Source organism: Bos indicus, chromosome 6, assembly GCF_029378745.1.
Source record: "Bos indicus isolate NIAB-ARS_2022 breed Sahiwal x Tharparkar chromosome 6, NIAB-ARS_B.indTharparkar_mat_pri_1.0, whole genome shotgun sequence".
Classification (NCBI taxonomy): domain Eukaryota; kingdom Metazoa; phylum Chordata; class Mammalia; order Artiodactyla; family Bovidae; genus Bos; species Bos indicus.
In genome coordinates this window covers 11998819-12015683 of record NC_091765.1, presented here as the reverse complement: position 1 = coordinate 12015683, position 16865 = coordinate 11998819, and the positions used below count along the sequence as shown (strand labels likewise).

Genomic DNA, 16865 nt, shown 5'->3' with positions numbered 1-16865 from the left:
GAAAGTTTCCCATTAAGTTAATAGGAGCCCAGAACAATGCTATGTGGACTCCTCTCTGGTTAGCCCAGAAAGGTGAGTTGTATTTTTATTTGCACTTTTATTATTATCAACTCACACAGGTTTTCAGGTGCACTGTCGGTTTATATGTCTTTATATAGTGAATGATCATGATATTTTCCAGTTTTTCTTTAGAGACTGATTTTTGCGAAGTTGGAAACATCTTTTATGTAACAGCTAGCTTCAACACTAATCCCTCAAATGGGTTGCTAAAATACTTTCTCAGTTTAGACTTTCTTTTTTAAATTGTTTAACAAAGATCTTGTTAAAATTGTTTTAACAAGCAGCTTTTATTTATTTATTTTTATAGTTTTTGGTAAAAAAAATGTGAGGTACTGAAAACAGTTTTTCAGGAAACTAATCTAGCAGTGGTAGGCAGAGTTGTTTAGATAAGGACAGCTCAATTAGTACATCAGTTCATAATTGAAAAATGAGACAAGGTTCTGCAGTCAAAAGCCAGAGATGGAAACAAAATTTAATGAATAAGCGTCAGATGCCTTTTAAAGGACGTGGTGCTAGTGGTAAAGAACCCACCTGCCAGCACAGGAGATGTAAAGACATGTGGGTTTGATCCCTGGGTTGGGGAAACCCCTAGAGGAGGGTATGGCAACCCACTCCAGTGTTCTTGCCTGGAGAATCCCTTGGACAGAGGAGCCTGCTGGGCTATACTCCATGGGGTCGCAGACTGAACTGCTTAGCATTCACACAAACTTTTTAAGGGAAGAATGATAGGAATTGGTTCAATGTACGTTCTAAAGAGATATGTCACAAATGATCCCAAAATTTGAGACTAAGAAGAATGTACCAGTGCTAGAAACATAAAATGTTGGTGTGCTGCCCCATTGTTTTTCTCAAAGTTTATTAGATTTTAAGTAAACAGTTTATGGTGACAACAGTCTACAAATATGAACACTGAAGAGTCTTGGGAATTTTTTTTTCTGTCTTTGATACACATTCTTAAATAACCAAACTCATGTTTTGTTATATTTCATTATAAGCACTAATTGTGTTGTGAGCTAGTGGCGCCAGATAAACAGGAGTTTCTGTCTTCCCTCTAACTTCCTACTATAGCTGGGCTACTCCTCCTGTTCCACATTGGTACCAAGTCATAGGTGACTGGTTGCAATGATCGGCTGTGACATGAGACCCCAGGCTCCCGACCTACTTCCATTCCTGCCCCTATATGCCAGAATTACCTCCCACTACATATCTAAGCCCAAGAATACTACATATATGGAATCATGTGCAATGGCAAATGTTCTGGCTGATCAGGAGCCTGGAAGGAAAATGGTTAAAAGACCAAGTTCAAGGAGGTCTGGTGTAGAGGCGTGTGGATCGACATAGGAGAATGGACACATGTGGAGAACAAAAAGTGTCTTGCTGTCTCTGGGTATAGGACCATGGCACCTCGTTCATAAAAGATTGTCACAGGAATCCCATAGAATGTATTCTTTCCTACTTTCTCTGTCCATCTGACAATGCCTTATCCACAATTCTAAAATCCAAAGACCTCTGACATCCAACAGTTATTTTTCTTTTTGCAAACTCATTTGGCAGCAGAAAATTAGTTGAAGTGACATGATGACATTTATAGTTGTAATTACTATTAATAAAGGCAATAAATTAAATAACCCAGATGTCACATGATTTTCCAATACAGTAAGGATTTCAATGGTGAGAAGAACACCAACATTACTAAGAATTGAGGTGGTGACTCTCTCTTGCAGCCTGAAGCAGGAGAATGTGTTATAAGGCTAACCTCACTAGTAACGGTAGAAATGAGTAAAGTCCCCAAACGATAAAGCCTGGTAGTATTGCTTAACCATCAGAAGCCTGGTGGGTGCAACTGATCATAATGACCCTCATGCTATCTATCACTTTTGCACCAGCTCCTGTTCCTCAGCTCACATCTATGGTTGCAACAAAGATCAGTTACAACCAGCTGATGGAACGATTGGGTTCATGAATGGGTAAGCTGGGGATATGGGTACAAGACAGAATTAGATGACAACTCTACTATAGCTTCATTCAAGGTAAGACAGTGATGACAGGAAATCATCTCAATGATCAGAGGTTTCAGGCAGTGCCCTACTCATCCATTTCGTGGGGATGCAGGAGTGGTCCAAGCTTAGAAGATACATGGAATTCTGGGCAATGGGAAGTGGCTTGGCTGATCAGGGTCCTGGAAAGAGAAATATTGAAAGGTCAGTTTCAGTGAGTTCTGGCTAGAAACATGGGTTTGGATATGTGAGTATGGTCACAAAATTGTGGACATATTTGTATCACGTGTTAATGCCCACCAGAGATCTCCACCATGAAAACAACACTAAACACCCTGGTAAATCTAATTGAATCAGCCCATTTACAAGAGCCAGCCTCTGTCATCATCCACCCCAGTGCTGACACACTGGGTACATAGAAGAAGTATCCGTGATGACAGAATTGGAGGCTATGCAACAGTATGGGCTGCTACCTGCCAAAGCTGCAAAACACCAAACCTGCTAGTAATAGAGACCTTTGTTGAGCTGTCTATATGGCACCAGCTGGTTGCTGGGAGGGCAGCAGAATACATTGGACTCCTTCCACCTTGGAAGGTATAGAGATTCATTTTGATAAGAACAGACATACTACAGTTAAGGAGTCATTTTTCCTACCCATGAATCCCTAGCCAGCACCATTGTTCTAGGATCTATAAAACGTATGAGTCATCACTACAAGACTCCACAAATGTTATGTCAGGTCAAAGGACCAACTCTATTGAAAAGGGGGTTTGCTGATGGTCTGTGACACTTGATCCACCAGTCGTATTACACACAGTGCCACACCGAAGCTGCTGGCCAGATAGAGCAGTGGAATTGCCTGCCGCAGGAGAAGGAAGTATGTACAAGTTCAGAGATGATACGTTACGATGACTTCATTCCTTCTGGACATAGTGTCCACTTTAATTCACTTTATATGATGCTGTGTCCCTAGTAAATAGAATGTATAAATCCAGAAACCAAAATGCAGGAGCAGGATTAATCCCACTTGTCATCAGTCCAAGTGACTCTCCTGGCAAATGTGTGATTCCCATCCCTGCCACTCTGGGTACTCTTCCCTCAAAAAGAAGCATTTCCACCAGGACACGACAAGACCTCTACTACTCACCTATCAGCTGGGGGTTGCCTCCTGGATGTATCATGTTCCTCTTGCAAATGACCAGAAAGTGAATGGGGTTAGTACGTCGATAGGAGTAATTGACCATTTTCACCAGCAGAAGTAATACAAAGTGGGCAGGGAGCAATATGTCTGATACTCAGATGATCATTGGGGTACCTCTTGGTGCCCCCTTCCCAAGTTTTGGTAGTCAATGGAAAAGCTTGGTGGAAAAACTTAGTAATATTTTTCTGCATAAAGCTAGGTTATCTGGGTCTCAGAAACCTCAGGAATGTTGATCTGGATCATGCCACAGGAATGATAAACGTCCTTCCATGAACCTCTGTCTTAGAGTCAGATTCCTGTGGAACCTAGTCTGAGATTCATGTTTATTTAAAGGTGACTCCTCCAACGGGCTGGAAATGTCATATACTATGTGGTATAATGGGCTTCCCTGGTGGCTCAGATGGTAGAGAATCTGCCTGCAATGAAGGAGACCTGGGTTCAGTCCCTGGGTTGGGAAGATCTCCTGGAGGAGGGCATGGCAACCCACTCCAGTATTCTTGCCTGGAGACTCCGCATGGACAGAAGAGCCTGGTGGGCTACAGTCGATGGGGTCGCAAAGAGTCAGACACAACTGAGGGACTAAGCACACACACGCATATGGTATAAATACTGCCTTCCTTTCTTAAAATCTGAAAAGCTTCTAATTTTAAAGTGTTGTTGGTTATTGTTACCATCTTTCTAAATTCCATATATATGCATTAGTATACTGTATTGGTGCTTTTCTTTCTGGCTTACTTCACTCTGTATAATTTGGGAGAATGGCATTGAAATATGTATAATATCATATATGAAACGAGTTGCCAGTCCAGGTTCGATGCACGATACTGGATGCTTGGGGCTGGTGCACTGGGATGACCCAGAGGGATGGTATGGGGAGGGAGGAGGGAGGAGGGTTCAGGGTGGGGAACACATGTATACCTGTGGCAGATTCATTTTGATATATGGCAAAACTAATACAATATTGTAAAGTTTAAAAATAAAATAAAATAAAATAAAAAGAAAAGTCACAGAAAAAAAAATCTTTTGGATTTTGTAAAAATTATAAACTCACAAGAAGTTTCAAAAACAGTACATAGTCCAGAAGGGTCCCATATACACATCACGCATATTCCCCAACATAATTCTAGTACATTATCAAACAAGGGGACTGATGAGAACAATACGATAAATCAGACTACAGAACAGACCTTGCTCAGATTTCACTGTTTTTTTAAGTCCTTACATTTTGCATGTTTTTGTGTATAATGCTATATTTTACACGTGTTGATTTTTGTATGTCCATCACTGAAGTCATGGTACATAAATGTTCTGTCCCACAAAGCAGTTCTTTCATTCTGCCCTTGACAGGCGCATACATCCTGTTTCCCTAACTTCTGGAAATAGCTGTGCATTTTTTTTTCTTTTATTCCAAGAATTTTATACAAAATGAATCATATAGTATGTAAACTTTTGAGATTGGCATTTTCAGCTAAGCCTGATTCCCATAATATTGAGCCAAATTGTTGCATATATTATTACTTTTGTTGCTGAGGAGTATTTCATTGTATGATGTGGAACAGTTAAATGTGTGATAAGTTTAAAGGCATTTGGGTTATTTCAAGATATTGGGATTGGAAATAAAGCTTCTGCGACATTAAAAAAATAAAATAAAAATAAAGTGTTGTTGGCCCCAGTGTTTTCAGAAAAGGTATTTCAGACTTGTGTTTAGTGAATAAAATGGAACAGGGGAAAGATGCCATGAAGATTATATTATAGATCTTTTAGGCATCTTTTATGTTTGCTCATGACCAACACATCTACCTGTTGTCTTCTTGCTTCTTTGCAAAAATCAGTCTTCCTCTACTACTGCCTGATTCAGGAGACTTTCATAGGCTTTGCTCTCCAAGGCGTCGACTAAAAAGATGCGAAAAGTGAGAGTTGTGAGTTAAGTTGTATTTGGGTCAAAATGAGTACTGCAGTCCAGGAGACAACAGCTCAGATAGCTCTGAGAGACTCCTCCAAAGAGGTAGTAGGGGATGGTCAACATACAAGATTTTGGTGAAGGGGAAATTCAATGCAACAAAGTGCTTACTTTACAAGAAGTTTTCTGCTGGTCAGGAGGAGTTGGTGTCACCATGAATGGATTTAGTGCTTTTCTAGATATGAGGAGATGTAAGGATTCAGTTCAGTCGCTCAGTTGTGTCCAACTTTTTGCCACCCCATGAATTGCAGCATGCCAGGCCTCCCTGTCCATCACCAACTCCCGGAGTTTACCCAAACTCATGTCCATCGAGTCGGTGATGCCATCCAGCCATCTCCTCCTCTGTCGTCCCCTTCTCCTCCTGCCCCCAATCCCTCCCAGCATCACAGTCTTTTCCAATGAGTCAACTCTTCGCATGAGGTGGCCAAAGTACTGGAGTTTCAGCTTTAGCATCAGTTCTTCCAATGAACACCCAGGACTGATCTCCTTCAGAATGGACTGGTTGGATCTCCTTGCAGTCCAAGGGACTCTCAAGAGTCTTCTCCAACACCACAGTTCAAAAGCATCAATTCTTCGGCACTCAGCTTTCTCGACAGTCCAACTCTCACATCCGTACATGACCACTGGAAATTGGGATCATGAAATCAGCTCCTGAAAATAACTAACCGTCTAAAGACCTGTTCTGCCAGCTTCCCTGGAGCACAGACTGCCCCACTCTCCACCCTGAACTCCCCTCAGGGGGTGTTGAAGGTCCGCAGTTGCAGCAGCTCAGGGTTCAGTCTCTGCAGAGGCAGATGGTAAATGCCCTTATTGTTGTTGTTCAGTCGCTGGGAAATGCTCTTGGCAAGTGCTAATTTGTGGTTGACAAAGGTTCACTTTTCCTTCTCATAATCTCCAGACACTGACATCTTAGAAGACCTAATGTTCATCTTTAAATTTTTGCTGGATTATATCTTTCCCAGTACAAATATATTAAGTATTTTCTAAGAAATATTCTCAAATCTTTTGAATTAAAAATAAGCAAATTATCCTCCACTAACAGCTCATGATTATATAAAGTTTTCTCTTTGACATGTTTCAAAAATTTCTTGGCAAAGATGAAGAGTAATCACTGGAGTGAGTACTTATATGTAATAATTAAGAATATACATTCTATCTACGTTTCTCAAAGAGATTGCTTCCATGTAAACCCTACGGTTTTTACATGGAAGCGTACAAAAGTGTTATCTGGCGTTATAGTGCCACCAAGTGGTAAAACTGACATGAAACTGTAGGATTATATTCTTAGTCACAAAATGCGAGTTTAACTTCCATTCTAGAATTCCTACCAAGGCTGTGTTTATAATCAAATATCTCATTTCAAAGCACAACCTGAGCTATTTTTAATTTGGTAATTCTGATGATTTTATTTATGGACCTGATATGGAGTATTTAGATTTGGGGGAGTGGGGAGGAGGCAGGTATAGACACTGAAGAAAGCACACCTTCCTACTATTTGTTTTGATTCTTTACTATCTATAAATTACCATTTGCTACTGCAAAAGGCTATTGTCAGGCCTAAGGTCCTCTCTGACGTTTGGCCAGAGGCAGTTCCTTATCATGTGGGCCTCTGCTTACGGGTGCTCACAACCCTCCGTCTTGCTTGTCATTCAGAGAAACAGATCCAAGAAAGGAGGAGAAACAGCGAGGCAGCAAGAGCGAAAGTCAAGTCACGGTCTCTCTCCGACCTAATCTCAGAAGTGACGTCCCACCACCATCGTCGTTTTTTCTGTTTATTAGAGTTGGGTGCAGCGCACGATCAAGGGGAGGGGGTTACAGATGGCAGAAACACCAGGAGGCAGGGCTCTCTGGGGGGTCATCTCAGAGGCTGCCTACCACAGTGCTTCTCTGAAATAAATGCATAACCCCCGAAATGCTCACACTTTATAAAAATTCAAATACTGTATCGTTCACTCGCAGTCACTAATAATTTTATTATGCATACTAGCGTTTATTATTATGCTCTGGGCTTCCCAGATGGCACAGTGCTGGAGACGCAAGTTTGATCCTTAGGTCAGGAAGACCCCCTGGAAGAGGAAATGGCAACCCACTCCAGTACTCTTGCCTGAGAAATTTCCGGGACAGAGGAGCCTGGAGGGAATACAGAACATGTGGGCGCAGAGTTGGACACGACTGAGCAACCAGCGCACACAGTACTGTGCTCCAGATAAACTATTCTAAATGTTTTACTACAGATTTACTCATTAATTGTCAACTCTGTAATCCTTGTAACAACTCTATAATACTATTACTAATTCCATCACACAGATAAGGCAAAGGGGGGCCCAGAAAAATTAAGCACGTTGTCAAGATTTGAAACTGGGCCATCTGGCTCCAAGGAGAATACAGTGTTCAAGATGATTTCTATTTGCCATACAACAGAAACTGTAAATTGAAGATAAGGAACACCATTGAAAATAAAGATAAAAGCAGATTTTCCACAGTGATTCTCAGCTTCCTACTATTCCAGCTGATACATTTTAAAATATAAAGACAGTGCTTTTGCTTCACCTTCAATAGCCCTAATTTAGGCCAATATCCTGGCATTATTGTTAATTCTTTCACCCTCAAAAGTGTTGCAATTAGGATAATAAATTTATTATTTGTTTTAATACATAGGTTCCCAGGTGGTACTAGTGGTAAAGAACCCACCTGCCAGTGCAGGAGATATAAGAGACTTGGGTTCGATCCCTGGATAAGGAAGATCCCCTGGAGAAGGAAATGGCAACCCACTCCAGTATTCTTGCCTGGAGAATCCCATGGATGGAGGAGCCTGGTGGGCTACAGTCCACCGGGTCGCAAAAAGTCGGATGCCACTGAGCGACTTCACTTCACTTCACCATACCTCCAAGTGATTCTGATGTGGCGCTAACGGTTCATAGTCACTTTTTTAGATCGTTAAAACTGTAAGAAAAATAATGATAAAATAGTGTCACAGTGATTACGCCTTGATTAGGGAGCAGCACAAATCATTTAGCTGCTGCTGCTGCTGCTAAGTTGCTTCAGGCGTGTCCGACTCTGTGCAACCCCATGGACTGCAGCCCACCAGGCTCCCCCGTCTCTGGGAATCTCCAGGCAAGAACACTGCAGTGGGGTGCCATTTCCTTCTCCAAATCATTAGCTAGCTCCCACATGAATCTAGTGGCAGAAACTTGAACATATGGGAAAAGGTAATTATAAAATACATTGTCTTTAGAGCTTGTCTATCACTTTGTCCTTCATAAATACAATGTAAAATGTGGGTCTAGTTAAGTTGATCAATTTTACCAGCAAAAATATCCCAACTAGACAGATTAGAGTCCAAGATTTTTAAGAAATTATTTTAGGTTGCTTATGACGGCAGAGCCTGGTAGGCTGCAGTCCATGGGGTCGCTAGGAGTCGGACATGACTGAGCAACTTCCCTTTCACTTTTCACTTTCATGCATTAGAGAAGGAAATGACAACCCACTCCAGTGTTCTTGCCTGGAGAATCCCAGGGACGGGGGAGCCTGGTGGGCTGCCGTCTCTGGGGTCGCACAGAGTCGGACACGACTGAAGCGACTTAGCAGCAGCATATTTATTAAATTGAGTTGTTAAGCAAGTGAATGCTTACATCACTAATAAAATGCATTTGTTTTTAGAGTTAGTAAGAGATAAACAGACTAAAAGTTGTTGAAAAAATAATTTAAAGTTTATATATAGAAAATAACTAAGAACATGCAAATTTTCAGATACTAACATTAGCAGAAAAAGCCTGCATTTTGACCTTTAGCCAGAAGAGGGCATTACATGACTACCATTTGATGGCATGTTACTGTAAATATACTTTTTTTTTTTTTTAAATCTAGAAAGACTAAATAAACGGAAAAAAAAAAAAAATCATGAATGATAGCATCCAAAACCTATCAGATCAGTCGCTCAGTTGTGTCCGACTCTTTGCGACCCCATGAATTGCAGCATGCCAGGCCTCCCTGTCCATCACCAACTCCCAGAGTTCACTCAGACTCACGTCCATGGAGTCAGTGATGCCATCCGGCCATCTCATTCTCTGTCGTCCCCTTCTCCTCTTGCCCCCAAATCCCTCCCAGCATCAGAGTCTTTTCCAATGAGTCAACTCTTCACATGAGGTGGCCAAAGTATTCAGCTTTAGCATCATTCCTTCCAAAGAAACCCCAGGGCTGATCTCCTTCAGAATGGACTGGTTGGATCTCCTTGCAGTCCAAGGGACTCTCAAGAGTCTTCTCCAACACCACAGTTCAAAAGCATCAATTCTTCCGCGCTCAGCCTTCTTCACAGTCCAATTCTCACATCCATACATGACCACAGGAAAAACCATAGCCTTGACTAGACGAACCTTTGTTGGCAATGTCTCTGCTTTTGAATATGCTATCTAGGTTGGTCATAACTTTCCTTCCAAGGAGTACGTGCCTTTTAATTTCATGGCTGCAGTCACCATCTGCAGTGATTTTGGAGCCCAGAAAAATAAAGTCTGACACTGTTTCCACTGTTTGTCCATCTATTTCCCATGAAGTGATGGGACTGGATGCCATGATCTTTGTTTTCTGAATGTTGAACTTTAAGCCAACTTTTTCACTCTCCACTTTCACTTTCATCAAGAGGCTTTTGAGTTCCTCTTCACTTTCTGCCATAAGGGTGGTGTCATCTGCATATCTGAGGTTATTGATATTTCTCCCGGCAATCTTGATTCCAGCTTGTGTTTCTTCCAGTCCAGCGTTTCTCATGATGTACTCTGCATAGAAGTTAAATAAACAGGGTGACAATATACAGCCTTGAAGTACTTCTTTTCCTATTTGGAACCAGTCTGTTGTTCCATGTCCAGTTCTAACTGTTGCTTCCTGACCTGCATACAGATTTCTCAAGAGGCAGATCAGGTGGTCTAGTATTCCCATCTCTTCCAGAATTTTCCACAGTTTATTGTGATCCACACAGTCAAAGGCTTTGGCATAGTCAATAAAGCAGAAACAGATGCTTTTCTGGAACTCTCTTGCTTTTTCCATGATCCAGCGGATGTTGGCAACTAGCATCCAAATCCTTACAGAAAAGAATTTAAGATGGCAAGATATCATTCATTGTTAACATTTAAAGGACACTAGGACCACACCCACCCCCATTCTAATTTCATTTTACAAATGATACAGCTAAAGTTCATGCCTGAGATCCCCAGGACCAGCACTGTCATCTGAGAGTGAATTCTTCTCTAACACTCTTCTATAGCCTCCAGCTCACCACCACATCAAAGCACTGTCTTGAAAGCTGACATGGGGGCTGACCGATTTGTGTTAGAACTTCCAGCAGCATTGGCAACACCAAGAAAAGAAGCAGCAGCTCATTCTTAAAAACTGAAGGTAATGGAATTTAAATATAGACATTTTCATTGTGATCATACCTAAGAAATGTTTCTTAGTAGAATTTAATTCTCTTTAAAGTGAAATCAAAGTGCTCCTTCATGAAAAGGGCACAAGAGAAAGCAGCAATCCCTACCCTCATTTTCCTGTGGCCAAATAATGTTGGTCTTTGGTCACAAGATAATAGTGTAGAACTAGGACGTCGGCAACCAGATTGTCTTTCTTATTTATAAACATTTTATAATGGGTTGGGAAGATCTGCTGGAGAAGAGATAGGCTACCCACTCCAATATTCTTGGGCTTCCCTTGTGGCTCAACGGGTAAAGAATCCATCTGCAATGTGGAAGACCTGGGTTCCACCCCTGGGTTGGGAAAGTCTCCTGGAGAAGGGAAAAGTTCCCCACTGCAGTATTCTGGCCTGGAGAATTCCACCGACTGTGTGGTCCATGGGGTAGCAGAGTTGGACATGCCTGAGCGACTTTGCCTTTCACTGTGCTAGATTATTTATACGTGTTATCTCTCTTAGTTCATACTTGGCATGAATATCTTTTTTTGTTTTTCTATTTTACTGACTCAGAAATTGAGTTAGAAATTTTCCCCAAATTATATTGCCTTAAGTAATAGACATGATTTTAAAGTGCAGGTTTATGTAACAATGACAAACCAACTTGCAGGAGTCACCATAAAGCCCTCTAAATGTTTACCATTTGAAGCTGTATGAAAATATGAGTAAGGCAGAGAAATTACAAGCAATTTTGTCTTTTACTTCCCTAAATACCTTTCATTTTTACTGAAAATGAAATACACTTCATACCATCCATTATTTTCAATAGTTCCACAGTTCAGTAGATTTTGTGTTCACCTATTGGGGTGAAGTTCATGATTCCGCCAGCTATAATATAAGATGTTTCCACTTATAATCACAGAATTAAATGTGTATGAAGCCTCATAAGATGAACTCATATGCTCATTTCCAAAGTTATTTTCTGATTTGCATTCTGAAGGTCTATGTTGCAGTGATATTATTTCCTGTGGAATAATCACCAGCTTCTTTTTATAGTTAATTTAATATATGGAGGATCCCATGGACAGAGGCTCCTCGGGGGCTACAGTCCATGGGGTCACAAAGAGTTGGACATGACTGAGTGACTAAGCACAGCACAATGATAAAATACTATCTAATAGTATATCTTCTTATTTTCAAATGGACCTTTTGTGTAGAGAACGTGTGAGTTTGTTAGAGGTAACTCCCTTCTTTGTACACGTATGAAATGCTTTACAGTATATAATGCATTCATTCATTCACTCACTGATTCATTTTCACACACTTAACAAGTATTATTGAATAATATCTAAGTGCCCAGCACTTTTATAGGTGCAGGTAGGATAGCAGTAATCGGAATAAAGTCCGTGGGCTCAAGTAACTTACTTTCCTATATTATACAGTGTCTTAGTCTGTTTGGGCTGCTTTCAAAACACCATAGACTGAGTGACTTATACAACGTGCCTTTATTTCTGTTAGTTCTGGAGGTTTGGGAAGTCCAAGAGCAAGACACTCGCAGATTTGGTGTCCGGAGACACCTAACTCACTTCCTTTCATAGACCAAAGTCTCCTAGTGGCATCCTTATATGACTGAGGAAAAAATGAGAGACCTCTCTGGGTGTCTCTTTTTATAAGGACGCTAACCCCATCCACGAGGGCTCCACCTTCATAACCTAATCACCACCCAAAGCCTCCATCCCTGAAAATCATCACATTGGGGATTGGGATTTCAACATTAGCATTTTGGAGGAATACAGATATTCAGTCCACAATAGATACCAATAGTTACTATGGTAGGCATGGGAAGAAGAAGTAAGCTAAATATAAATACAGATTTTTCCCTTCTTTAATTCTTTCCATTTACACACTACGATTGACCGCACAAAAACAAACCATTAGCAAAGATGCAAAAGGAGAGCTATTTTTCATCAATTCTGTTCACTTTCCTTTTGCAAACTCTCTTCTTTCTCATTTGTCACAATCCCCATTCAACCCAGACCCTTCTGCCTTTGGTCTGAGGGGCAACCGGGGGCACCCATTATATCACTGCATTCTAGATCTTTTTCCTGGGTAGTGCCAAATATTCCCTGTGATTTGTGATTCTTTTCTGGCTATACATGTAACTGTCTGTCCTATTTTCTTAAGATGATTTTATATAGGTTTCTACCTTGACATGCTGTTTTGATAAGAATGTTATTAATAACTATTTACTAAAGAGCATAGAATCATCATTCTACTAAATAAATTGAGTACAATGCTAAACTCTATTCATACTCCATTTATTATTTATAGCCTTCTCTATGTACAACAAATCTGTCCCAGTATCTTCAAGGTGATCAATCTCTTAGAAACCAAAAATGGACTCACCAGACAAGGAGTAGATTGAGTAAGTAGGAGTTTGTCATTCACTGTCTGTGACAGAGTCACTGAGGAAGGACTGCTCTTGATTGCCAGATCCAGGATGCACTTCCATCATTTCAGCAGGCAGTGGTCAATGTAGTGTGAAATACTATATCAGAATAAGCCTAGGAAACAGAGAATGGCTTTTCATATTGCAACACAATATGGAAATGTTATTTTAGTATAAATGTATGCTAGAAATGATCTAAGATTATTAATGCAGGATTAATAATGCAGGATTTAATCTTGCCAGTGCTTAATACTTTTTGTATAGTGTCCAACTCTTTTGTGACTCTATGGACTATAGCCCTCCAGGCTCCTCTGTCCATGGGATTCTTCAGGCCAGAATACTGGAGTGGGTTGCCATTCCCTTCTCTAGGGGATCTTCCCCACCCAGGAGAACCCACGTCTCTTATATCTCCTGAACTGGTAGGCAGGTTCTTTACCACTAGCACCACCTGGGAAGCCCATATAGACCTAAGAATAAGTCAGATCACCATAAGACTCTGTCTTCCCTGTTCCAACACAGAGTGTAACTGCCCCTCCACCCCCATTGCCTCCCCAAATTTTTCCTAATACACACACATATTTTGGATCCTATCCAATAACAAAACTGTACAAAGGTTACTAGTCAACAATCCAAAACACAAACTAAGTACAAGACTTCATGGGAAGAAGCGGTTAAAAGGATGGAGACTTGCTGGAGAAACACTGTGATGAAAGTGACCACCATCAGTGGATGACTGTATAAGGTGGTCCAAGTATTCAAAACTAAAACCCTATACATTTTGGATAAAAGTTAATGAAAGAGAAAACCACTTTAATATATCTATCCTGCAGTGACACAAACACAAAAGTAAAAGTTTATCTGCTTACGTCCATTTTCCTGGCTGGTTTTAATCATATGACTATGGACTTTAATTATCTTCTTTCTTTGGTGGAGGTAAAAATGCTGCAATAACCTGTAACAGAAAAGCAGATGCTACTTCCTGAGATTGTTCAGCATGATATATATATATATATATATATATATATATATATATATATATATATATCTAAATCTATTACTATATCAAAATATTCATTATTTCTAATGGAAGGATTATTCCATCATATCATTTAAATTGTTAATGAAATGTGCCAATGAGGAAAAATGGTTTTAGTGCAAATTGTAAATCAGTTTAGAAATACTTTCAGAAACTAGCATAATATTGTACATCACTTTTATTTCAACTAAAGAAAAAACAGAAAATACTTTCAAGTAAAGTACACAGAATGCTCAGTAATGATTTCACAACTAGAGTCAGTTTGTGAGACCAGAATTTGAGATAAATGCTTTAACGAGAGAACAAGAGTTAGGCTATGCTGGAAGGTTACTTTGTTGGTATCCTTCCAAAATTTCTGACAAGAAATGTCACCTGTGCTGTGTTTTAAAAGCCCAAGCTGTTTGGCAAGGATTCTTAAAGATTATTTTTTTAAAAAGATAAATTGCTTTCAGATCAAGTGAAAGGCGTATCCACTAGTGGTGTGGCAGAGAGGGAAATGGGCCGGAGCAGATGTGATTAGGGGCCCTTTCATTTGTACCATGGACAGGTCACCTGAAACCACCACCCTCAAATCAGTTTGAAGCCCCTGTGTTTTTGGGGGCTTCCCAGGGAGCGCTGGAGGTAAAAAGCCTGCCTCCTCATGCAGGAGACTTAAGAGACATGGTTTCATCCCTGAGTCGGGAAGATCCCCTGGAGAAGGGCATGGCAACCCACTCCAGTATTCTTGCCTGGAGAATCCCATGGACAGAGGAGCCTGGTGGGCTACCATCCATGGGGTCACAAAGAGTCAGAAATGACTGAAGTGACTTAGCATGCACATATTCACTTTTTGTTTGTTATTCCAGGTCCTAAAAGCTAAAGTGTTTTTGAGGAGAGGCAAAAGTTGGGGATGATAATTTTGAACCACAAAAAAAAAAATGTGTTATGCAAATGTTTAAGTGTGAAAATTAAGAAGCAAAACATAGGCTTGTGTGGGGTGGATAATTTTCCCTCTACTCCTTTGAGTTCTTAGCTGAGACGTCTGTAATAAAAGACAGTTAATAAGAGAAAAACAGATATTTATAAACATGTGTACCTCATGTATACGTGAGAGACAGCAAGGGGAAAATGAGTGATTGAAAGAGGTGGCTCAGGATTTAGACTTAAATACTATACTAATAGGGAAGAATTGATGCTTTTGAACTGTGGTGTTGGATAAGACTCTTGAGTCCCTTGAAATGCAAGGAGATCCAACCAGTCCATCCTAAAGGAAATCAGTCCTGAATATTCATTGGAAGGACTGATGTTGAAGCTGAAACTCCAATACTTTGGCCACCTGATGCGAAGAGCTGACTCATTTGAACAGACCCTGATGCTGGGAAAGATTGAAGGCAGGAGGAGAAGGGGATGACAGAGGATGAGATGGTTGGATGGCATCACTGACTCAATGGACTTGAGTTTGAGTAAACTCCGGGAATTGATGATGGACAGGGAGGCCTGGAGTGCTGTGGTTCATGGGGTCATAAAGAGTAGGACACAAGTGAGCAATTGAACTGAACTGAACTGAACTGTGTATGTGTGTGTGTTATGTGTTAGTCAGTCATGTCTGGCTCTTTGTAGCCCCATAGACTGTAGCCCACCAAGCTCCTCTGTCCATGGGGATTCTCCAGGCAAGAATACTGGAGTGGGTTGCCATTTTCTCCTCCAAGGGATTTTCTCACCCAGGGATCAAACCTGGGTTGCCCTTATTGCAGGCAGATTTTTTTACAATCTGACCCACCAGGAAAGCCCCCTCTAGGTGTCTTATGAGAGAATACATAATTTTTAAGAAAGATGAGTGGATGGGAGGAATGATAGTTTGTGATGAAGTGTGTTATCACGCTTTAGTCTCCTCTCCTGGGATGTCAGTCTCTCTTCATTTGTGAAACTCCCAGGGAGAGGATTTATGACAACTGAGTTCTTTTGATAGATTTGTATTTAGGCAAATAAAGACAGTACAGAGAAGGTCTCTCCCCACATTTATTTTTTTAAGCATGTACAACTGAAAATAATCAATATACCAAGGTGCATATTTGGGGATGGCATGTCCAGATCTCTTATAGTCATATCTTGTACTGGTATATCCTGCTACCCTTCAAGTTCTAGAGAGTTTCCCAGACATTTTTCTTAAAGTCACATATGAATTGCAAGTCAAGGATGTAGGTATCAATCTTGGTGCATGATTTGTTACTGGTTTTATTGTTTTTAATTAACTTATTGTTACTGATTTTAGAATATGTCTTTGAAAGAGTGGAATGTAGTAAGGATACATGTGTCATGTTTGCATGACCCATTCTGGTAGACTGCTTAAAGATTTTGAACTAAGTAATAGGATTTATGAAAATCTGAACAATGCAGAGGACACATGGAACTTGACCAGGAAACCAGTATAGTTCAAAGAAGTATTATGAGGAAGCATTTATTGACAAGAAATGTAAGTCAAAATCAGGGACAAAATTAACTTCAGTGCCTTCTTAAATTTCTCACATAATGCAATTAACTTAGGTGGGAAAGAAGCTGAGAACACAGCAAATTTTTCATTTGAAATATATTGACAGGAGTGGTGGCTCAGCACCAAGCTTTTGGTACAAAAGTTTTCAGGAGACAGCAGTGGGAGTCAAAAACCCACATGCTCAAACTTTGGGAAGGGAGGTAATGTATCAAAAGGAGGATTGTGTTTAAATTCCAGGCAAATATATCCCAACTCTTGTTATTAATAAGAGTTATTGTTGTTCAGTAGCTCAGTTATGTTCAA

General features: G+C 40.4%; 1 protein-coding gene across 1 annotated transcript in view; it reads left to right on the top strand.

Annotated features, from left to right (window-relative positions):
* Nucleotides 1-2166: 2166 nt before the first annotated feature.
* LOC109559976 (eukaryotic translation initiation factor 4 gamma 2-like) overlaps nucleotides 2167-16865 on the top strand; it is a 99879-nt gene continuing 85180 nt past the window's right edge. The window contains 1 exon segment of the mRNA XM_070790989.1: nucleotides 2167-2261. Coding sequence (XP_070647090.1) covers nucleotides 2167-2261 — 95 coding nt within the window.